This window comes from Peromyscus leucopus, chromosome 11 (assembly GCF_004664715.2).
Source record: "Peromyscus leucopus breed LL Stock chromosome 11, UCI_PerLeu_2.1, whole genome shotgun sequence".
NCBI lineage: Eukaryota > Metazoa > Chordata > Mammalia > Rodentia > Cricetidae > Peromyscus > Peromyscus leucopus.
In genome coordinates, this window is record NC_051072.1 from 74940 (window position 1) to 99966 (window position 25027).

General features: G+C 41.9%; 1 protein-coding gene across 14 annotated transcripts in view; it reads right to left on the bottom strand.

Annotated features, from left to right (window-relative positions):
• LOC114685531 (zinc finger protein 58-like) overlaps window positions 1-25027 on the bottom strand; it is a 127234-nt gene that overhangs the window by 10587 nt on the left and 91620 nt on the right. For 6 of the 14 annotated variants that reach the window (XM_037209347.1, XM_037209350.1, XM_037209351.1 and 3 more), the window contains one exon: window positions 24661-24756. In XM_037209347.1, the coding sequence (XP_037065242.1) occupies window positions 24661-24756 (96 nt within the window). The other 8 variants (XM_037209346.1, XM_028860161.2, XM_037209353.1 and 5 more) reach the window with 8 other exon arrangements.

Sequence of the window (25027 nt, forward strand, 5' to 3'; positions counted from 1 at the left end):
GTAGTGTTGAACTCATTGGCACTGGAGATCACTTCCTACACATACTACCAGGAGCACAGACACTGAGAGAAACAATTAATAAATGGGACGTCTTGAAACTGAAGAACTTTTGTAGGGCAAAGAACACTTTCAATCAGACAAAATGACTTCCTACAGAATGGGAAATGATCTTAACCAACCCTACTTCAGACAAAGGGCTGATATCCAGAATATGTAAAGAACTCAAGCAACTAGACATCAAAATTCCTAAGAGTCCGATTAAAAAAATGGGCTATAGAGCTAAACAGAGAATTCTCAAAAGAAGCTCAAATGGTTGAAAGACATTTAAGGAATTGCTCAACCTCTTTAGTCATCAAGGAAATGCAAATCAAAACGACTCTGAGATACTGTCATAATGGCTAGGATCAAAAATACTGAAGACAGCTTATGTTGGAGAGGATGTGAAGCAAGGGGAACACTCCTACACTGTTGGTTGAAATGCAAACTTGTACAGCAGCTTTTGAAATCAATAAGGGGCTTTCTCAGAAAATTGGGAATCAATCTCCCTCAAGACCCAGCTATACCACTCTTGAGCATATACCCAAGGAATGCTCAATCACAGCACAGGGATACATGTTCTACTGTGCTCATAGAAGCATTATTTCTAAGAGTCAGAACCTGGAAACAACCTAGAGGCCCCTCAACTGAAGAATGGATAAAGAAAATGTGGTAACCATACACACTGGAGTACTACTCAACAGAGAAAAACAATGACATCATGAGATTTTGAGGTAAATGGATGGAAGTAGAAAAAAATCATCCTAAGTGAGGTAACTCAGACTCAGAAGGACAAACATGGTATGTACTCACTCATAAGTGGATACAAATGTAAAACAAAGGATAAGCAGACTGCAACTCACAGCTCCAGGGAAGCTAGCTTGTAAAGAGGACACTAGAAAAGACACAAAGATCACACAGCATCGGAGAAATGGATGAGATATACATGAGCAAGCTGGGGGTGACGATGGGTAATAGAGGGCAAGGGTCAGGGGAAAGAGAGCTTAGGGGACAGGAGGTCCTACCTGGAATAGGAACAGAGTGGGTAAACAAGGAAAGAGATACCATGATAAATGAAGATGCCATGGGAATAGGAAGAAGCAGAGTGCTAGAGAGATCCCCAGGAACCCACAAAAATACCTCCATTGTAGACTACTGGCAATGGTTAGGAGGGTGCCTGAGCTGACCTACTCTGGTGATGGGATGGCCAAACACCCTAAATGTCATGATAGAACCCTCATCCAGTGACTGATGGAAGCAGATGCACAGATCCACGACCAAGCCCCAGGTGGAGCTCCAGGAGTCCAATCGATGAGAGAGAGGAGGGAATAAATAGCAAGAGATATCGATACCATGATTGGAAAAAGTACAGAGAAACTAGCCAAACTAGTGGAAACACAAGAACTGTGAACCAATAGCTGAGGAGTCCCCATGGTACTGGTCTAGGCCCTCTAGATGAGCAAGACAATTGTTTAGCTTGAACTGTTTAGGGGGCCCCCAGGCAGTGAGAGCGGGACCTGTCCTTAGTTCCTCAACCTGGCTTTTTGGAACCTGGAGCCTATGCTGAGACACTTAGCTCAGCCTTGGTACAGGGAGGAGGGGACTGGACCTGCCTCATCAGAATCTACCACACTCTGCTGACTCCACAGGGAAGACCTTTCCTTGGAGAAGGTGGAAAGGGGGGAGGGGAGTCTGTTGTGTGGGAGGAGGAAGGACTGGGGAATCTGTGGTTGATATGCAAAATGAATAGAAAATCTCTTAATAAAAAATAAAAAGTTGGCCAGTGGCATGCACCTGAAACCCCAGAACTGGTGGGCAAGACAGGCAGGTCCTAGGGGCTTGTCAGCCCACAAGTCCAGCTGAATGGCAGCTGCAGGTTCAGTGAGAAACTGTTTTAAAGAATAGCCGGCCGTGGAGGCTCATGCCTTTAAAGTGGCTGTTCTAAGTGGATCAAGTTGACCTACATGGAAACACTCATCTCTGTCAGCCTGGACTGTCCAGAGTCACAAAGGGGAGGCAAAATACAAAAAACAACACAAAGAAACCAACCAAACCAACCAAACAAACCAAAAAACCCTGAATTTTGAAACAATTTAATTAACAAGTGTACTTAAGGTCTCATGCCATTGAATTTCTGAGAGTCCCACTGGAGTGAAGGAAAAATACACCTAACACAGAAATGTAAAACACAAAGAGAAAAAACAGTGAAATGGTTCTTTATGAATATGTTATTTTAATTTTACATGTGCATTGGTGCTTTACTTGTAGGGATGTCTGTGTGAGGATGAAGTGTTAATCAAATTAATCTCTACAAATAAAAAAATTAGAGTCAGGCATTGGGGTGAAAAACCTGAATGATCAGAGACGCAGGGGAACATAGTGACTTCCTACATCTTTGGATCCTGGATCCTGTCTCAGCCCTGACTTACCACTTCCGGTCCATCTTTCTACAAGCCTCTGAAGCTCTGTGGTCAGCCAGTGGCTAGCATCACCCTCTGACTCCAAGCAAGCTTTATTTGTCAGAACACAATCCCATGAGAGTGTCAGACCGTGGGATTACAGACAGTTGTGAGTTGCCACATAGGTGCTGGGGAATGAACCCCGATCCTCTAGAAGAGCAGTCAATGCTCTTAACAACTGAACCATCTCTCCAGTCCTGAAATGATTTTTAATACAGCAATCTCCTTAATTTTTCTGAAAACAAAGGATATGAAAATGGCTGTTGAAATGCTCCTGAAATGATTTTTCTTTTTTTGGTTTTTTGAGACAGGCTTTCTCTGTGTAGCTTTGCGCCTTTTCCTGGAACTCACTTGGTAGCCCAGGCTGGCCTCAAACTCACAGAGATCCACCTGGCTCTGCCTCCCGAGTGCTGGGATTAAAGGCATGCGCCACCACCGCCCGGCCCTGAAATGATTTTTAATACAGCAATCTCCTTAATTTTTCTGAAAACAAACGATATGAAAATGGCTGTTGAAATGCTCCCATGAGATACCGTACAAAGTGAGGAAGCTACATGGTGATGGTGAAATAAGAATTCACTATGGATGAGAGCCTCACCAAGGAAATCAAGGTTGCTGTAATTCTCCAACATCACATCCCTGTACAAATTCCACTGAGCAGGCTCCAGGCATTCCCTCTCTTCTGCAGAGAACTCAATGGCCACATCCCAGAAGGACAGCATTTCCTGAAATAAAGATCAATGAGTGATACTGCACTTTAGTTTAATTAAAACCATTAACAATATTAAGATATTAACAGCAATAATATATTAATGTAAATATATATAATATAAGGAGAATAGAGACTGGTCCTAGAGGCAAGACTAGAACAACAGAATGGACAGAGTAGATACATTAAGAACTGCTGCATCTCCTGTCAGTATCCTCAGAGACACCTTGTCAGAGAACCAGACAACACTGAAAATTGGTGGGAAGTCCAGGCCAGATGCAAAGGGAGGACTGGATTCCTGATCAGGTTCCTGACAGTAGTGACCTTCCATTCAGAGCAGCCTATGTCCTGATCAAAGGACATAGTGCTTAAAATACACTCACTGGAACCTCTGGAGTAAGGACAGGGGAAGGCATCCCAGCTGCAGCTGCAGAAAAAGACCCAGGAATGTGACCACAGTAGCCACATCAGTCAAGAACTACAGAATGGAAATGAAGATATAATGGAGTCTCAGATTGGACATGAAAGGAGCAACCTGTAAGAAATAAATAAAAACGAGAAGAAATCAGCATCAGGTCATGACAGTAACAAACAGATTAATATCTAAAAAGAATGAACAATCACTACAAACAGGAATATTTAAGCAAAGCATTAGAATTCCTCTTCACAGAGTAAATGCAAACAATTATCTAGACTCCAAAAGTTAATGTCTTCAATAAAAAAAGTATGTTAGTGAAAAAACATTAAATTACACGTGAAACCTGTCAACAGAAGTTAACCACAAATAGTTCTTACGTGAGCAATGTGCTGATTCCATGGATTTGTCATGGTGCTCACTGTAAGAAACATGAAATGAACACAGAAAGTATTTCTCATGATCATGAAGTTTAATGTTTTCAGACACAGACTCAGGTATCCCAGGCACCCTTGAATTTGCTATGAAGCAGGGGAGGACCAGAGGGTCCTGTCTCCCCTCACAAATGCAGAAATGACAGGGATGTGCAATAGAGTAGACTCAAGTTTCTTTTCTATCACAGGTCTGTTTACTTTAAATCAGGTAAATACACACAGTCTGTGAGTTCTTCCTCACCCTCCTGACCTGACACAAAAGCCTGGCACTGAAACACAAGTCCATGAGCATTTTTTCTCTGTTCCTAGACACCCTGCTTATGGACTAGCTCAACACTTCAAGACAAGATCAAGACATGTTGACACAACCACTGTGGTCCACCCGACAGAAGGGATGGAAGACCTTTCAAAGTTAAGAAAACCCAGTCCTTAATGTGAAGCCTGGAGTCAGCTTCTCCAGTTCCCATTCTTCCTGCAGAGGGTCCCTCTGTGTGTGGGGGTGTATGTGTGTTCTCTCACCCTAGGCAAAGCTTTTCTATTGAAGCGGATTCTGGCAGATAGGTTAACGGGCTCCAAATTTCCCACCTGTGACCTTTGTTTCACTGCGAAGTTTTTCTCTCTTAAATCTCTAACTGGAAGAGATCCCATTCATGACCTCAAGACCTTACATTAGGATGGCTGCAGAGTTCAGGAAGGACCAGAAACCCTACAAATTGCACTACAAATATTGAGAATCTGACCGCGTCCATGTGAGAATGACTCAGCTACAGAAGCATGCTTCCCCACCAAAGCTGCTCACTGAGCTCCCAGCTCCCCCTCAGGAGCACGTAGGCAGCCGACCATCATTAGTTTGCAATCTTGGACTTGCACTAACATCTACTCGGCGCTACCAGGCAGCTCTCCTGTCCCAGAAGCCAAAGGGGAACTCGGGTGGCAAGTAGCCCGAGTTAGGGAAATCATAACTTATGGAAATCACAAGGCACAGTCCCTATCGCCCTCTCCCCATCCCTGACCTGCAACCTCACGTGTCCCAGCCAGTTCAGCACAGCACCTACAAGGCAGCCTCTTCCGCGCTCTCTCTCTCCAAACCCAGGTCCATTCCCTCCACGACCGATCCCTGCACTCAGCACAGTGCCTCAGGCTACGCTGCACCCTGGACCAACCTCCATGTATGAGATGCAACAGGAATGTAGAGCAGGACAGGACTCTCGCCCAACTTTGAGGAAGTTGCACACACGTGGACTGAAAGCCAGGAGGGAATTTCGGATGGCTCGCCGTGACGTCACAGTACCGCAGACTACATTTCCCAGAAGTCTGTGCGAAAGAATTGTGGGATCCCAGGTGTGGCCTTTTCTCCTATTGTGGATTCCAGTCTGGCTGCCTGCAGGAGAGTATTGGAGGAAGAAGCTGAGTCAGCAGGACATCCCTGGGGCATGAGCCTGGTGTTCACCTCCAGATCCACAACATAAGAAACATGAGTGTGAGTCGAGCCTTTGACAGGAATATTAGCCCTGTAAAGTTATGGCCCATATGTTATGATTTGAATCTTACTTCAGCGTTTAAAAATAATCACGTTGACTCTGTTTTACTTTAAACTAATGAAGCATTACACTAATGTGGGAATGAGAAGTGCCTTTTAAAGATGATTTTCAAACCAGCCGTCATCTGTCAATCCTTGCTCTTAGATGCTCTGCGGTTTCCTTGACAAATGGACCAGAGGTGATGGTCTGGACTGGGAAATTTAAAGAGACCTTGTATCTAAGCAATAAGGGAAAGTCAAAACAAAACAAAATGAAACAAACACGTGTGAAAGCAGTTGAGTATAATGTGGGCTTTGTCTGAATATGCTGTCCTACGAATAAGTAAATAATAAATAAATAAATAAATAAATAAATAAATAAATAAATAAATAAATAAATAAATAAAAATCCCGTTCCTCTGTACTGACACTGTGTGAGTCATACATGGGTCTGACTCCACAGCTTTTAAAACAGTTTTGTGAGAACATTGGAATCCCTACAGTGTATTGATGAGGAATACAGAGATAGTATAATCTCTGAACAAAGTTAAATGTCCAACTCTCTGACACTTACTTGCAAAGATCTCCCATAATCCATCTCAGGAGTTTTCCACCTGTACTTCTTTCCCTTGAAAACTTTCAACTAGTAATCTCTGTAAGCCATTTAGTTTTTGTGAGAGCTCTACTAGAATTTTACAAATGTCTCCATGGTTTTTTCACAAACTCAGGTCCATATTCACTCCCTGTGTGCTAGGAGCTCATGCTTACCTCCCTAGTGAAGGGTCACTGGTCCTGGGTCATTCACTCAGGACTGAAGCACAGATAGTTTAACTATCTAAACAGTCCAGTTTCCTATAGTTGAGTCAGGAGTATATGGTGGGGTTCCAATTCCACTTAGCGATCACCATGTTCCATGAAGTGTGACCTCACAGGGACGTTAGGAGGGACACTGAACATCTGACCAGTTATATGGTGAGGCTGTTCTCTTTAATAGTGCTGCAGAGAGTCATGGTGACCTCCAGCGTGCACTTCCTGTCTACACATCTAGTACAATGTAGACAGTGCTGTCATGTTCTACTGTCTTGGGACAGTGTCAGCCCCATCGCACAGTTTCCTTCTACTTTGGGTGCTGACCCTGGAGAAACTTTCCTAGAAGTACAGTTTTGAGCCTGAGCTCCTGCAGTGGTCTTCACCTTGCAAATGAAACTGCACTTTCACCAGACAGAGACTCCATGGATGTGCTCTTGGTTCAGAGCACATTTAGGTGTGGTCAGTATGAAATGCCAGGTGTGCCCATATTGGAGTTAATCTCCTGATAATTACAGCTGATTTCACATGGTCTATAACTTTAAAGTCACTGTGGTTTAGAATGAGAAAGGCACCTATAGTTCATACAATAGAATGCTTGGGCTTCAGTTCGTCCGCCTTGTCCTGATTCCAGTTATGTTTACTCGAACACATCTCAGCCCTATAAACTTCTTCCACGTACATGGATTCTGCTCTTCATCAACCATGTCTTAATGCCTATGGGACAAACAATTTTCCATATCACCCCTCCATCTTGTTTGCAGTCTCAGTTTCTGTCTTCACTCTATATATTGTTCATCCTGTTACATAGAAATACATTGTTCAGTAGACTCAGTATATTTTCCCACTTTCTGCAATATCAGTCAATTCCTGTGGAAATTTTCTCAGTTTGGGGACTTGTATATGTATTAATCTTAACATAAGGTTGTAAGTTGACCTATAGTCCTATAAAATACTGTCAGAATCTATTTTGTGTAAGACAAATAGTCATTTTCTTAGCCATACATAAGAGACCAGCCTATCACAAATGTCAGGACAGATATGGGTCACATGACAATAATCCCTCTTCAGTGTGTGATGTAATTAAGTAGGTGTGGGCCAAGTCCATGTGTTTATTAACTTGTTCTCACTCCCAGTGTACACAGAGTGACACTGATCACTCTTTCAGTTGTTCTGATCACTCAGAATGTGCCTCCTCCCTCTTACTATAATCTCTTAGGTTCACATGCCTATTCACACTTACAGAATATTTGCCAATCCCAAGAGCTAGTGGCCTTTTAGTTTTAACACAGTTGATCCTTTCTGAAACGCATTATTCATCATGTCATCTTGATAACAGCTCCCACTGCTGAACCATACCTAGTATGTAGTCAGTTATCTCACATACTCATGAGGTCACAAGGCTTTGCTGAATCTCTCAAGTGTCAAGTGACCTAAAAGATGTGTATTTGTCTCCAGGTGTGCTGTGAGCTCATGCTTACGACCTGCTCCTCTCCATAATGGAGGGACACAGGTCCTGGTTCAAACACAGACATGTAATGACACCTCACCTTTATCCATTGCTGGAATTCCCTCTGCAGAGATTTCATCTGCTGTGTCCAGTTTCCTCTTCTCTGATGCTGAAAGGATTCCTATGTGACAGTATTTTGAAATTCGTGACTTCTGCCTTGAATTTACCTCAGTTTCTCAAAATCAGGACACAAAACTTATTATTTCTAAAATACAAACATATCAAATAATCTTATTGTAATTTTACAATCAAATACCCTACTATACACCATAACCTCTACCCTGGCAGTCTCTGAGAGTTTCACTTTCACCTCTTACTAAGAGAGGCAATCATTTCCTCTATGTCCGTTTAGACTCTAATTGTCAGAAGGCAGTCAAATTCCAAAGTCTCTTGACTCTGTAATTCAAACAACTGCTTATCCCACAGGGCTTACAAGATTATGGCTTCAACTTGCCTTGGGACAGTGGTCACTTGACTGTGGCTGGAGTTTTCCTGCCTTGCCCACGGTCAGGACAAACCTCTGCCACCTGCCAGTCCCACAGCCGCTCAGACCCAACCAAGTAAACACAGACACTTATATTGCTTTCAAACTGTATGGCCGTGGCAGGCTTCTTGCTAACTGTTCCTTTATCTTAAATTAATCCATTTCTACAAATCTATACCTCGCCACGTGGCTGGTGGCTTATCGGCGTCTTCACAGGCTGCTGGTCATGGCGGCGGCTGCAGCATCTCTGGTCATTGCGGCGGCTGCAACGTCTTTCTGCCTTCCTGTCCCTTTTTATTTCTCCTCTCTGTTAGTCCCGCCTATCTTTCCTGCCTAGCCACGGCCGATCAGGTTTTATTTATTAACCAATCAGAACAACTTGACATACAGACCATCCCCCAGCACAGCCAAGTGCAGACCATCTCAAACACTTGCACTCAGGCCCATGGTCCTAATCATCCTCTATACGGACCTGCTGGGTAACGCCACAAGGAACCCAAGAAGGGCTCCCACAGGACATACAGAACATCCCACAGCACTTTACATTCCTGATGGAGGAATCATCATCTAACAAGGAAATGTGAGAATAAGTGAGACAGAAATGCAGTGAGAAATCCCACATCTTGCTACATCATGTACATGGCATCTGAGGATCCTGATTGAAGTTATGTGGACTCCAAAGAATTGTGTCAACTCAAACTTTCTATCTCTGTACTCTGAAGAACAGATAGTCTTTGTCTAGACTTTGATATGTTTCTGTCCTGAGTATAGGATGGGTTTCCAATACAACTTAGCTATCGTCTCCACATTTCATTGTGAATCAGTTCTCTTTAACTCGGCCGCAAAGGTCCATGTTGACCTCCATGTTGCACCTCAGTGTCTACAGAGGTAGTACAATGTGGACAATTCTGCTTCATTCTTGGGATATGGCCAGAGCCCATAGCAAGGTTTCCTTTCTCTCTGGGTTCTGGCACTAGACAAAGGTTCCTAGAAGTGTAGTTTTGACATGAACCTCTACAATGATCTCTCATGATTCAAATGAAATTTCACTTTCACAAGTTAGAGATTTCCATGGAGATGGTCTTGGCTCAAAGCATATTTATTGTTGGCTCAAAGTACCTGGATTGCCAATATTGACTTTAATCTCTCTGACAATCACAGCAGATTTCATGTAGTCTATAAATTTAAAGTCACTGTGGTCTTAGAACGAGAGTGGCACCTATTGGCTCATACAATGGAAGGCTTTGGCACCACTTTGTAGGAACTGTTTGGGAAGGATTAGGAGGTGTGGCCTTGTCATAAGAGCTGTGTCATTGGGACTGGGCTTTTCATATAGAAATTAGTGAGCTACTCCTGGTTATCTTCATCTACCTCCTATTGTAAATAAATATGTAAGCTCTCTACTACTGCAGAGGACCAGGCCTGCCCACCTGATACTGTGCTCTCCAGCAGAGGACTTTGCACAATGAAACAATGAGCCACAAATTATGAATGTATTGTCTCACAAAAATTAAAAAGGCACTAGATTCTGTGATTTTCTAATGGAGAAGAGACAGAATGTGTACTCATGTCAGATCAGGCTCTAATGAAAACCACTGCAAAGATTTCACTGAAGTCCATATTTCCAAGAATCAGTGAATTTATTCTGGTTGCCGACAAGACAATAATTGAGGGATTAGAACAGAAACAGGGAAAACTCATATACACGTGCACCAGCAGTACTAAAAATCTGAACTCAGGTTACCTGCATGCCTACATCTCAGTGTATGATTTGCAGGCAGCTCCACTGATGATCGGTCTCCTCCTTTACAATCCTTCCTGTTTATAGTGCCTCCAGAAGGTCCTCAATGTGAATCTTGTATGTACTGGGAAATCCCCAAGGCCTGTCACATGCATCCTTCCCAGGAGATAATGAGGCCCCATCCAGGATGGAATGATTCCCTTCATAGGATATTGGCCCTGGAAACACAGCATACACAGTTCCAATGGAGAGAACAATGAACGTTTCTAGTCAGCAGTACTTATACTGTCAAGTTAAACCTCCAAAGGTTAGGGCTATACACCTTTAGAGATTATATTCTTTCCTCAACAATCTACTACTAAATTTCCCCAATGGACATTAGCAGAAGTTTGTCTCCTATGTCATTTGGGATCTCATCTGTGAACTGTCATTTGTCATATAACCAAGAATGACTGAATTTGAAGCCAGGTAAAGCACAGGTGACTTCATCAGAGATAGGAGAGAGTTAGAGATGGGACTGAGTTAGAGATGTACTTATTTATAATTTTTTTTTTTACCATACCTTATCTTGAAAGATGGAGGTTACACTAAAAAAAATCAGTAGCCCTCCTATACACAAATGATAAAAGGGCTGAGAAAGAAGTCAGAGAAACATCACCCTTTACAATAGCCACAAATAATATAAAATACCTTGGGATAACACTAACTAAACAAGTGAAGGAACTTTTTGATAAGAACTTTAAATCTCTAAAGAAAGAAATTGAAGAAGATATCAGAAAATGGAAGGATCTACCATGCTCATGGTTAGGTAGGATTAACATAGTAAAAATGGCAATCTTACCAAAAGCAATCTACAGATTCAATGCAATCCCCATCAAAATCCAACACAATTCTTCACAGACTTGGAAAGAAAAATACTCAACTTCATATGGAAAAACAAAAGACCCAGGATAGCTAAAAGAATCTTATACGATAAAGCAACCTTTGGAGGCATCACCATCTCTGACCTCAAACTCTACTATAGAGCTATAGTAATAAAAACAGCTTGGTGGTACTGGTATAATAACTGACATACGGACCAATGGAATCGAATTGAAGACCCTGACATTAATCCATGCACATATGAACACCTGGTTTTTGACAAAGGAGCCAAAACTATACAATGGAAAAAAGAAAGTATCTTCAACAAATGGTGCTGGCATAACTGGATGTCAATATGTAAATAGATCCATATCTGTCACTATGCACAAAACTTGAGTCCAAGTGGATCAAAGACCTGAACTTGATCATTACACTTTTATTCAGTTACACTAAACTTAATAGAAAAGAAAGTAGGAAGCACTCTTGAACACATTGGCACCGGAGACCATTTCCTAAATAAAACACCGACAGCACAGACCCTGAGCACAACAATTAATAAATGGGACCTCTGGAAACTGAGAAGCTTTTGCAGGGCAAAAGACACAGTCAATAAGACAAAAAGACAGTCAACAGAATGGGAAAAGATCTTCACCAACCCCACATCTGACAGAGGATTGATCTCCACAGTATATAAAGAACTCAAGAAACTAGACATCAAAATACTGAACAGTCCAATTAAAAAATGGTCTAAAGAGCTAAACAGAGAATTCACAAAACAAGAACTACAAATGGCTGAAAGACATTTAAAGAAATGCTCAACATCCTTAATCATCAGAGAAATGCAAATCAAAATGACTCTGAGATACCACCTTACACCTATCAGAATGGCTAAGATCAAAAACACCAATGACAGTCAATGTTGGAGAGGATGTGGAGCAAAGGGAACACTCCTCCACTGTTGCTGGGAATGTAAACTTGTACAACCACTGTGGAAATCAGTATGGCGGTTTCTCAGAAAATTAGGTATCGAACTACCTCAAGACCCAGCCATCCCACTCTTGGGCATATACCCAAGGATTGCTGATTCATACCATAAAGATACATGCTCAGCTATGTTCATAGCAGCACTATTTGTAATAGCCAGAACCTGGAAACAACCTAGATGCCCATCAATGGAAGAATGGATGGAAAAAATGTGGTACATATACACAATGGAGTAGTACTCAGCAGAGAAAACAATGAAAGCATGAAATTTGCAGGCAAATGGATGGAACTAGAAAAAATCATCCTGAGTGAGGTAACCCAAACCCAGAAAGACAGTCATGGTATGTACTCACTCATAAGTGGATTCTAGATATAAAATAAAGAACAATCAGACCACAACCCATAGAACCATAGAGGCTATATGTATAGCATGGAGGTCCCTAGGACGACTGTGGCTTATAATAAATTTCGGTTTTACTCAATTATTGAAAAAAATAGCCAAATGAATGGAAACACATGAACTATGAACCAAAGGCTGAGGGACCATCAGCTGGATCAGGTCCGCTGAATAGGTGAGGCAGTTGATTGGCTTGATCAGTTTGGGAGGCAACTAGGCAGTGGGACCAAGTCCTGTGCTCATTGCATGAGTTGGCTGTTTGAAACCCGGAGCTTATGCAGGGACACTTGGCTCAGTCTGGGAGGGAGGGACTGGACCTGCCTGGACAGAGTCTACCAGGTTGATCTCAGTCCTCGGGGGAGGATATGCCCTGGATGAGATGGGAATGGGGGGTAGACTGGGGGTAAGGAGAGGGGGTGGGAGGGGGGAGAATAGGGGAACCCGTGGCTGATATGTAGAACTGAATGGTATTGTAAAAAAAAAAAAAAAAAAAAAAAAAGATGGAGGTTACATGAACATGATGGATAGGAATCTGGAGAGTCCCCAAAGATCAATCTGGACATGAGGTGATGCTTAAATGACTAACATCCAACTTGTCCTGATTCCCTTTGTGCTTACTTAACCACTTCTCAATCCTCTACCCTTGTTTCACCTTTACAAGAATTCCAGTATTCATAAACCATCTATTAAGTTTGTGGGACATGCACATTTCCATATCAGCCTGTGCAGTCTTAATTACTCTGTGCATTTTATAAATGGTTTATCCTATTATTTAGGAAAAAAATTGTTTAGTAGCCTCACTATAGTTTCCCTCTTTCTGCAATATCAGTCATTTTTTGTGGAAATCCTGTTTTGGTATTTGGATATATTTCGTTGAGGCTGTAACTTGGCCTATAGCCCTAGAACATCATGTTAGTGTCTGATTTGTTTGAAGACAAATTATTTCCTTAGGCATATGTAAGAGACTTGTGTATCAAAAATGTAGAGACCCACGTGGATCTTTCATTTGTAATGTAACTAAGTGAGTGTGGGAGAAATCCATGAGTTCTTTAACTTGTTCTAACTCCAGGGTCCTCAGAGTGGCACTCCATGCCTCTTTCAGTTGTCATGTTCACTCAGAATATGTTGACTCAATTCTGTACATGCATTTTTCTTTTGGGCTACCAGCTCACAAAACAAAAACATGCAAACTTATTATTAATTAAGAAAGCTAAGCTTATAGCTAGGGCTTGTCTTATAACATTAATTAATCTATTTCTCATCATGTACATGTTGCCACATGACTTCCAGTGTTTACCTCTCCTCCTGCATGTCTTGCTTCCTTGGAATCTTCCTGAGGAATTTCCCTTCCTCTTCTCAGCACTCTGTCCAGAACTCTCAGCCATTGGCTGTTTAACTTTTAATAAACCAATCAGAAGGTGCCTTGGCAAAGGCACATCTTCACAGTGTACAAAAAGATTATTCCACAACACCTCGCTTACACTAATCTCTCAACTTAAAATGGTTCCCAAACTTACAAACTTATAAAATAGTTATCCAGTCCAATCCCTAGTCACCTTTCCCTTTAGCACATTTGATACTCTCCTGAGACTCACTATCCATCATGTTATCCTGATAACAGCTGATACTGAACAGTTCTGGGAATGGAATTAGTTATCTCAGATACCTCTCCTCGTGAGGTTCCAGGCTTTGACGAATCTTTATTGAGTGTCCAGTTACCTTAAGGGAACCCAGTGCAAATGCACAGACTGGAACCTGGGCTGCTCTGTTGTCCTCACATCCTGAGGTGAGGGAGGCCAGAGTGGATGACCTGTGGTGGCTGCAGGGGGTTCCTCAGCAGGAGGTACCATGTTGGAAGCAGTAGAGTATTCACTCTGCACCTCTTTACCCTTCTGAAACCCTGATCATCCCATAGCCTAAGCACCTGGGAGGCCAGACCCCAACTCACAGTGGCTCTAAGGTGTAGGACCACTTTTTCTATGCTGGAAGGTCCCCTACCTGTGTGTTTCTGCAGTCGGAGAAGCTATACTGGGTCCAAGGGGCAGCTCTTTATAATAAGTCACCACGCCTGCTTCCTCTGTGATTGGATATTCTCTCCGTCCTTGAAATTCCTTTGCTGCATGACTGTGATCTGCCTTGATTTCTACCTCAACACACCTGCCTACTCATGTGTATGTTTCTACTTTTCAAATACATAGATCAATTGCATTTAGAGTGTTGCTAACATTACACTTCTCTGAGCATATGCCATTGAAGGTAGGATTTGGTGTCCCTATATCAGCCCAAAGCACATGTACCTCTAAGGGTCATCTAACTCTCCCATCCTGAGTCAGTGCTACTGAGTCTGAGACATGGAAAAAGAGATTAACAAAAAGCCAAAGAAGACATTGTGTGATTAAGAACAGCTAATAACAGACCGCCTAACCGAGGTAGTCCAACCAAGACTACCATTGCTTATCTCCTGGTATAAAAGTGTCTGTACAAAAGCAGATAAGCATCCAGTCATTTATCTCAGCTTGGAGAATGTAGATCAGCTATAAATGCATGAGACCTCAGGTTTACTGTGGAAGCAAGGTTGTACAGGGTATAAACATTAAAAAGGATGGTCACCATCAAAGCCATAGGAAAGCATCTGCAACCAAGATTTCCTTACAGTGACCTCAGAAATCAGTGCAGGTTCATATGGCTGCTCACTAGGCAGCCAGGTGACCACATGGAGTCAAATCTTTGGTCACCTCTTGGACCCTGTGAGCCTGCTGGAGACAGGTACAAACTTCAGGTGCAGTGCAGTCTGTGGTTAGAACCACAGACCCAGAGAAGCCTCTGTGACACCACAGCATAGACTCTGGGTGCTGCAGTGACACCTGGAACCTCACAAGTCAGCCCCTCACACCCATAATGACCTCACACCACTGGAACCAGGGCCCAGGTCTCTGCACTGTACCCACTGTTTCAGTCCTGGGCTATGCAAGGGACACTCATACATCACTACAGAGATCTTAGTACTCCATATTATTGCATCTTTATTTTCAGTTGTAAAGAACTGAATCATCATCAATATTAATGAACATATTAGTAGAAAATAATTTGGTAAATGCTTTATCATTTTGGAGGAGGGGCTTGGGGTTCTCAGGGAGCTAGGATGGTGGCTACAGGAGGAAGAATTAGAGCAGGGTGTCTGTGTTTGGTATATGAAATGAATAAAACAATTTTTAGTAAAAAGACAAATAAGTTGGTAAATAAAAATGTATGTTTATTACACACACATACAGAGGGGATGCTAATCACAAAAATTACAGAAAAATGGATGATGTGTAATGTATATAAGTTCAAGTCATCCAATCATATAAAGACATACACTGCATGTTCTCCCTCATGTTTAATCTGGACATTAAAACATATATGTGTGAAGAGATATGTAGGTGTGTACAGTTTCTAACGTAGAAAAGGAATAAAGGTTAAATACTGGGTGATAAGGATGGAATAAAAGCAAGTAATAAACATGGGTTTTGAAAAGGACAAATGATAACTGAAAATCCAATTCCAACTCCGTGAAGCATGGATTTTAGTTTTATGGTGTATAAGAGCGTAAAATAAATTCAGTGCAGACAGTGTCAAGTCCAGTGTAAATGCCCCAGACTCTGTTCTGAATGTCCCTTCTAGCTGTACAGAAGTTCATGACCTGTGTAGTGTGACAGGCTTTCTCTTAGGCCACCAACCTGCTCCCAAGTCATAACATGCAGACTTATTATGGTCAGTTACTGGCCATTTCTGCTGGGGGGGACAGGGTTTCTGTGTAGCTTTGGCTTCTGGAGTCACTTGGCTGCTCACAGATCGCTGCTCTTCAAGTCTGATAGGCTCGCATTTCTTGCTGGTTCTTATAAATTAATCTGTTTCATTTCCTGTACGTTTTGCCTTAGAACTCTCCACCCCCATACCCCTTTTTTTCTATATACCTTGCTTTCCCGCTGTCTCCATGGTTTCTGGAGCCTCCTTGCTACTGGTCCTGGTGCGTCCCTCTCTAACCATTCTCCTCTCCTTCCCTCCATCTTAGGTTTCTGTTCCTTTTTATACTCTCTGCCTGCAATTCTCACCTATCCCTGTCCTGCCTTTTATTAGACCAATCAGGTGACTCAGGCAGGCAAGGTGAAACAAATGAACACATCTTTACATGGTTAACAAAGAAGCAGAAACAAATTTAACACACCTTTACTCAGTTAAAGGAAGAGTCCACACTTACCAGAAACAGATGTAACACATCTTTGCCTAGTTCAAATAACATTCCACAACACTGTGGTTTCCAGGTATTGTTAATTTTCATATATGAATATTTTTTACTTTGAAAATAATGGGGTTTGAAATTAAAGAGAGAAATGAGAAATGCAGGCTGAGTTTCAAGTCTCTGCTGTCCCTGGTCCTGAGATTGCAGGTTTCTGCTCTATTGTTTACTCCAGAGGGTGGTGTCTCTGCTCTATTAACCCTGAGACTGTGTGTTCCTGCTGTCCTGTTTACCCGAGTGTATCTGTCTCTGCTATACTACCTATTCCTGACGGGGTGAGCCTTTGCTGTGTTATTCACTGCTGAGCTTGTGAGCCTCTGCTGAAATGTTTACTCCTGAGAGTGTGTCTCTGTTTTATTTCTCACATGAGCTGGTAGCTTGTGGGACTTTCCCCAAAGAGTGCAGTGCTAAAAAAAAAAATAATTCTGTAATAGAACAAATGTATATCCATTAAGGTCATTTCCATCGATAAGGGAATTTCCCTGTGTTCTGAGGAAATTAAACACTAGGTCTACAGAGAATCCAAGCAGCGAGAGAACATTGACTCACATAACAAACTTGACCTTTATTCAAGGTATATTGCTGACTACATCTTAGCATTTATAAAAAAGAGAACCTTCCCACACCACAGCCTTTCTTTATTATCTATGATGGACATTCAAGCTGGAAGCATTGACTCTTTGCCACATAATCTAGAGGCTTATTCATTTCTCTGTGTTTTCTGTAATGTGCACATGGCATTTACATGTTAATAAACTGTTTTTTAAAAAAACTGAATGAAAGAAGTTTTGTGATGTGCTGTGTTGTAACTTTCTTGTAGCATGAATCTTAAAAGGTCTTATTAATAAAAATCAAACCCGGAGCCAGGTATTGGGGTGAATGCTGAATGATCAGAGAAGCCCAGCAAGACACAGCTTCCTTACTTCCCCAGTTTCTCAGATGATCCTGTTTCCTCAGACTGGAAGCCTCTGTGCCCTCATGAGAATGAATCTCAGCTGAACTGTGCTGCCCAAAGCCTAAAACCTTAAGCAGCCTCTAGTTCCTCATCCTAATGCCTTAAAAACCTTCCTGCATTCTACCGTCAGTTCCTGAGTTTAGAGCCGTGACTCACCATGCCTAGTTGTTTCCAGTGTGGCCTTGAACTCAGATATTCAGGTGGATCTCTGCCTCTGGAATGCTAGGTTTAAAGGCGTGTGTGCCACCATTTTTCTGGCCTCTGTATCTAGTGGCTGTTCTGTTCTCTGACCCCAGATAAGTTTATTAGGGTACACAATATTTTGGGGAACACAATATCACCACACTTTCTATCCAAGATCATTTGACTGTTACATTCTTTCCCTAACGTTATAATGATGGATAACCAGGAACAACAAGAGCTGTGATCACTATGGATGTAGGAGGGAGGTCATGGAAGGTGGAGAGACTACTGTTCACCATCCCTTTGTTGTGCTCATGGCAAAGCCAAGTGGAAGATACGAGGTGAGTCTGGCTGCATTTCATCTCCTCAAAGCCATTCTGTCTCTTTCCTTAGGTTACACAGGTAGAGGGCTCCTTAGTTCTCAGTATCTGATCCCTTCTGGGAGTCCACTCACTTGATCCCTCATGATACCTTCAGGGTAGGACGCTGACCCTCTGTAAATGTTATAACAGCCAGATTCCTGTGCTGTAATCATGGTGAAAACAGTCAGATTGGGTTTGTCTAAAGCCAACAAGGATTAAAATGATATTTATTTGGGGAGAATTTAATATATGTATATAAATGTTTTATTTAAATCCCCACATTCCTTCACCTAATTGCTTCTTACGCTTAAAAGCACTTTTCTCTCCCAACTTCGTGGGATTTTTTTCTGTGCTATTTCTTCATCCCACTTAGTGCTCCCTCCATGTGAAGGGGTGAAGGACAGTTGACTGGAACCTGGAAGCCTCTCAGATTGATTGTCTCCCTCAGAGGCCATCAATTGCCAAACAGCTCCTCCACTGGGCGAGACATAGTGAGGCCCTTATGCAACCGTGCCTATTGTGTGTTGGGGTTTAGTCAGTAAAAGTGTTGTCCAGTTAGCAATAGTCACAGTGTGTTCAAGAGTAGACAACTGCTAAACTGTCATATAAATAAAAAACATGGAGCCAAATATTAGGATAAATTCTGAAATACCAGAGACACAGAATAATCCACAGCCTACTTCACTTTGCCAAATCCTCAGCTGATCTTGTTTCCTCAGACTGCAGGCCTCTGAGTCCTCACCCAAATGGATCTAAGGCGAACTCCTGCTCAAAAGCCTAAAAGTTTAAAAGCCTCTAGTTCCTGGTCCTCATGTCTTGCATACCTTTCTGCTTCCTGCCATCACTGTCTGGGATTAAAGGTGTGTGTCACCAGGCCTGGCTGTTTCCAGTGTGACCTTGAACTCACAGAGATCCAGATGGATCTCTGCCTCCCAAGTGATGGGATTAAAGGCAGGTGGGCCACCATTTCCAGATTCTATGTCTAATCTGGTGGCTATTCTGTTCTTTGACCCTCAGATAAGCTTAATGGGTTGCACATTTTATCAACCCCATTTAAGCATGAAATGGTACTATGTGTGGGGATGTAGGACAGTTGACTGGAGCCTGGAAGCCTGTGGACATGTTTTAGAATTCTAAAACGTTTCAACAATTCTGCTGTCGCACTGCAGACATCGACTATTTCTGCCTCTGACATTCTTTCTGCCTCTTTTCCCTCAGGATTCCCTGACTTTTGGCTTTAGCTCTATGTAAGGGACCTCTTTTACAATGTGTGACACAGGAGTCACTTTTAGACAAGGGCCCTCCACAGGCTGATATTCTTTACACTTTGACAAATGTGCATCTGTGTATTATTCCCTATCTACAATGCAACTAATATTTTCTGGTGGGTGTTGAGAGGTCCCTGACTCTGTGGGATAAGGATAAGAACTTGGGTTCCTGACTCTGTGGGGTGAAGATGAGAATTGGGTTCCTGACACTGTGTTACATGATGAGGACTTGGGTCGCTGAGTCTGTGGGATGAAGATGAGAACTTCGGCTCATGTAGTTATTATCCACTTATTAGAATAACAGCCTTCAATTCTCCCTAGGTCTTATCACCAAGCCAAGCTTAAGTATATTACCAAATTAATATCACATCAGTTACAATTTGTGGAATAAGCATTAAATCCAACCAGAAAATCATTGGTTCCTCTCATAACTTGTCTGTCATTATTGCTCTATGGGCACTGTTGTTTTTTATCTGGGGCACAGCAGCTGCACCTCATACTATCAATGCCACAGCTGATGACTTCACCTCTTCAGCTGCAGCTGCTGCCTTGACGCTGAGGCCTTAGACTGGAAGAGCCTTCCTGTAGTTTTTAACTAAGTCATTGTCCTTTTATTTTACCAACAAGGATTCAGGAGCCAGATACTGCATGACAACCTGCTAGCTGAGAGAGACAGAGATTCTTACACACCTAGGGAAGATATTACAAGAGCTTGGATGACTCCACTGGGAAAAACAAGAGTAACTATGCTACAGCCCAGATCTCAGATTCCAGGTACCCAGGGGACAATTTCAGGACATGGTAAAGGTTTCAGAGAACATTTATAGTAACAGAAGAAAGAGGCTCATTAATCAAGGCAAGTTTCAAACACACTGCTTGAACAAATTGTTGGGGGATAGCAAAGAGAAATCTCTACAGCTCTCTGATGACATTCTTAGCATTTTTGCTATTGGAAGTTAGATGTTCTTGCTGACGTTCCAAAATAATTAACCTAATATTCTCCACTATGGATTCATTGAGGTGGGTAAGATCTGAATAGTTAGCAAATATTTTACCACACTTCACACACTCATGGAGTTTGTAGTCAGAATGAATCATTTGATGTATCTTAAGGGTTGAAAAAGTAAACATTTCTAGACATATGTAGGATATTTCTCCATATGAACTGTTGAGTAAGCACATAAAGATTAACAAAGCTTTTGATACATTGTTCACAATTTTAGGGATTGTTTTCAGAATAAATTTCCTTTCTTCTTTATATTGTCTAAAGGATGAAGAGTAAGAGAACCTTCTGTCACATATTCACAGTTTTAGGGATTCTCTCCAGTATGAACTGTCTTGTGTCTCATAAGGGATGAGATATAATGAAAGGCTTTGTGACATTCTTCACACTTGTAGGGTTTCTCTTCACTATGAACTCTCTTGTGTTTCCTAAGGGATGAGAGATAAAAAAAGGCCTTGTGACATTCTTCACACTTGTAGGGTTTCTCTTCACTATGAACTCTCTTGTGTTTCCTAAGGTATGAGAGATAACAAAAGGTTTTGTTACATTCTTCACATTTGTATGGTTTCTCTCCAGTATGAACTCCCATGTGATTCCTAAGGGATGAGAGATAACGAAAAGATTTGTGACATTCTTCACACTTGTAAAGTTTCTCTCCAGTATGAATTGCCTTGTGTCTTCTAAAGCCTGAGAGATAATGAAATTCTTTGCCACATTCTTCACACTTGTACAATATCTGTCCAGTATGAAGTGTTTGATGTTCCTGAAGATCCCTAGAACAGGAATATCGTTTGCCACATTGTACACAGGTATAAGGATTGTCTTCAGAATGGACAGTTTGATGTGCTCTAAAACATGCATCTGAGGAAAAACATCTGCCACACTCTTCACACTTGTAAGGGTTGTCTTCAGAGTGAATTATTTGATGTCGTCTCAGGCATGAAGCTGAGGAAAAATATTTGCCACACTCTTCACATTTGTAAAGTTTCTGTCTAGTATGAACTACCATGTGGTTCTTAAGTGATGAGTGATAAAGAAAGGTTTTGTGACATTCTTCACACTTGTATGGTCTCTCTTCATGAATTTTACTATGTTTCTGAAGGATTGCAGAATGGGAAAACCTTATGCCACACTCTGCACACTTGTAGGGATTGTCTTTGTAGTGAACTGTTTGATGTTGAGTAAGGGATGAGAATGAAGAAAATAAACTGCCACACTCTTCACACAGGCATGGTTTCTTTCTAGAATGAATTCTTTGATGTTGCTTCAGCACTGAAGGAGTGTAAAAGGATTTACCACATTCTTCACATTTGAATGGTTTCTCTCCAGAATGAATTCTTTGATGTCTCTTCAGCACTGAAGGTTTATAAAAGGATTTGCCACATTCGTCACACTTGTAGGGTTTCTTTCCAGAATGAATTTTTTGATGTTCCTTCAGCACTGAAGGATTGTTAAAGGATTTGTCACATTCCATACAATTGTAGGGTTTCTCTCCAGAATGAATTCTTTGATGTTGCTTCAGCATTGAAGATTCATAAAAAGCTTTGCCACATTCTTCACACTTGTAAGGTTTCTCTCCAGAATGAATTCTTTGATGTTGCTTCAGCATTGAAGGATAATAAAATAATTTGCCACATTCTTCACACTTGTGGGTTTTTTCATCAGTATGATTTTTCTGGTGTATAAAAAGTGCAGAGCCAGTATTGAAGGTCTTATGACATTCTTTACATGTGTAGAATTTTTCTCCAGTATGAAGTCTCTGGTGTATGGAAAGTGTTTTATAAGAACTAAGGCCCTTACCACATTCTTTACACTGGTAGGGTTTCTCCCTTGTATGAATTCTCTGGCTTTGAATACGTAATAAGTTATAGTCAATACCCTTCCTGTAATCATTATAATCATTCAATGTTGTTCCTGTTGAGCAAAAGTTGAGAAATGAACAAAGGCTTGGAAATATTCTTCATATTCATAATGCTTATCTTTTTCAAAGAAAATATATACTCATATATATTAAAGCATCAGTGAGAAACTACAGTACATTTCAAAACCTACAGGGACTAAGCATAAATGATAAAATATTGTAGGCAGAAGTAATCTAGACTTCTACTAGAATAAGGGCATGACCAAAAAGAACCTAGACATAATGGCACAGTATTCAAAGTTCAATAGCTAAGAAAGTTGTAAGGAAATTTTACAACAGAAGTAAACCCATTAAACAGGATATGATATATGGCCAGACAACCCTGAAATTATAGGGTAACCAAGCTGAGCAAAGAGAAAGTTAATTGTGACTATATGAATTTGAGCCATCATCTAAATAGAACATTTTTATCCTCCACATAGAGTATTATTTTGGCAGGTACAAAAGATATGCTGCACAAGAAGTAGATGGTCCACAAAAAGATTAAATTTCTTGCTTAAAAATTTAGGACACTATTTTATGGTTTATTTTGATGAGAAGAATATATAAAAGAGAATCCTCCAGCTCTGACTGGACCAGGAGGTGAGTGACTCTTCTCCCTGCCTAAGTCCTAAGCTCCAAGGCAGAACCCATGCTCTACCATTCCTACCCATTGCTGCCCCAGTTGCAGCCCAGTAGGGAAGACTCTGGCAGGCAGATCTCCCCACCAATACCCCCTAGGGACCCTGAAATCTGTAAGACCCCCTCCCTCCCCCAAACCCACCCATCCCCCTGTGACCTCAGGGGCAACCTGAGACACACAATCTGCCAGTTCTGATTGTACCAAGAGGTGAATGACTGACTCTTCTCCCAGCCAGAGAATCCTGTCTCTAGGACCTAGGTCCTGGGGCACAACTCATGCCTCCCCACCCTCATTCATTGCTTCCCAAGTTGCAGGCCAGTAGGGAAGTCTCCTGTGGGCAGGCCTCTGGACAAACACCTGCACATTAAACACTGCAATTTACAACACCACTCCCTACCCAAAATCACCCATCTCCCTTTGACCTAAGTGGCTCCCTAAGGCACAGGTTCCACCAGCTCTGATTGGATCAAGAGGTGAGTGACTCTTCTCCTAGCCAGAAAGTCCTGACTCTTGGACCTAGGCCCCAGGGCACAACCCTTGACAAACCCCTAACCCCACCATTGCAGGCCACTAGGGAAGATTCCAGTGGGCAGATCTCCCTACCTATATCTCCCAAGGGACCTTGCAATCTATGAGATCAACTCCCTCTGCCCAAAACCACGCCTATGCCTGCGACCTCAGCAGCTCCCTGAGACACAAAATCTACCAGCTTGATTGCACCAAGAGTTCTGATTGGACCCAAGAGTGCAGGTTGGATCAAGAATGGCCCCTGAGACACAGACTGAGCCTCCACAGACTGGATCAAGAGCAGTTCCTTCAGACAAAAACACTGGTTGCACTGACTATGGAAGAGACTGGTAGACACCAGTGCAAGAATAAAACATAAAGCGCCATATGGCAACACCAGATCCTAGTGGTTGTACAAGAGCAAGACATGAAAATCACAACACAGAAGCAGAAGAACCTAAAACATCACTTTGTGTAGGTGATAGAGGCCTTTAAGGAGAAATAAAAAATTCCCTTAAAGAAATTGAGGAAAAGACAAACAAAAGTTAGGAGAAATCAACAAATCCCTTTTAAAAAGCCAAGAAAACCAAGAAAAAGCAATCAAACAGGTGAAGGTAAGAGTTCAAGACCTAAAAATTGAGGCTGAAGCAATGAAGAAGACACCAAGCAAGGGAATGCTAGAAATAAAAATCTAAGTAACTGAGCAGGAACTACAGAAGCAAACAAATACATGATACGGAAGACAGAATATTGGGCATGGAGGATATGATAGAGGAAATAGATCGGTCAGTCAATGAAAACACTTCAGTCAAGAAAATCATAACTCAAGACATCATGTTCACTTTGGTATGAGATCTTTCGGCTAGAGTCTGCTCTCAAATTCTAAAACTAAATGACTCCCAGTCTGACCAGCACTGAGTTCTCTTTCCCTGAGTCTTACACCACAATGGAGAATCAACAAACAGACACATTTGGAAGGCACTGCAATAGGAGCCGGCTAGTGAGTTATTCTTGGGGAAATACAAATCTTCAAGGACTTAAAGCACCAGAAACTTCTGAGAGATGAGCTTCGGCAACAAAGACATGAAGGACAGACCCAAAGAATGACTCCCACAGTGTCATGTTCCAGGGTGATGGGAAAGCCTGCCTTTCTGGGGGATATTTGGACCTCAACCCTGGCCCCAAACCCCTCATTCCTACACACCTGGCTGCACGTTGGCTGCTGCTTGTCTCTTCACATCTGAAGAGTCTTGTCTTTGCTCCAAAAGTGTCACCAGGTGTGGCTTAGACACAGCAAGACCTGTTTGCAGAAAAAGAAGGAACAAGATTGGTTATGTGTTCTTTTACTTGGAATTGACATGTTCCTTCCAGTACATGGCTTATAAGGAAAGAGATGATGAAATAAATGATTACAGACAATCAGTTCCTTAAATGTTTTCTGACAGAATCACTACACTACATAAAGGAATTTACAACAACCAGATTCTGAGTTTCATTTAACGATAAGAAAAACTCAGTAAAACTGATTGACAGGCCCCTAGGACCCATCCCAGGGACACAACCAGTCCCCG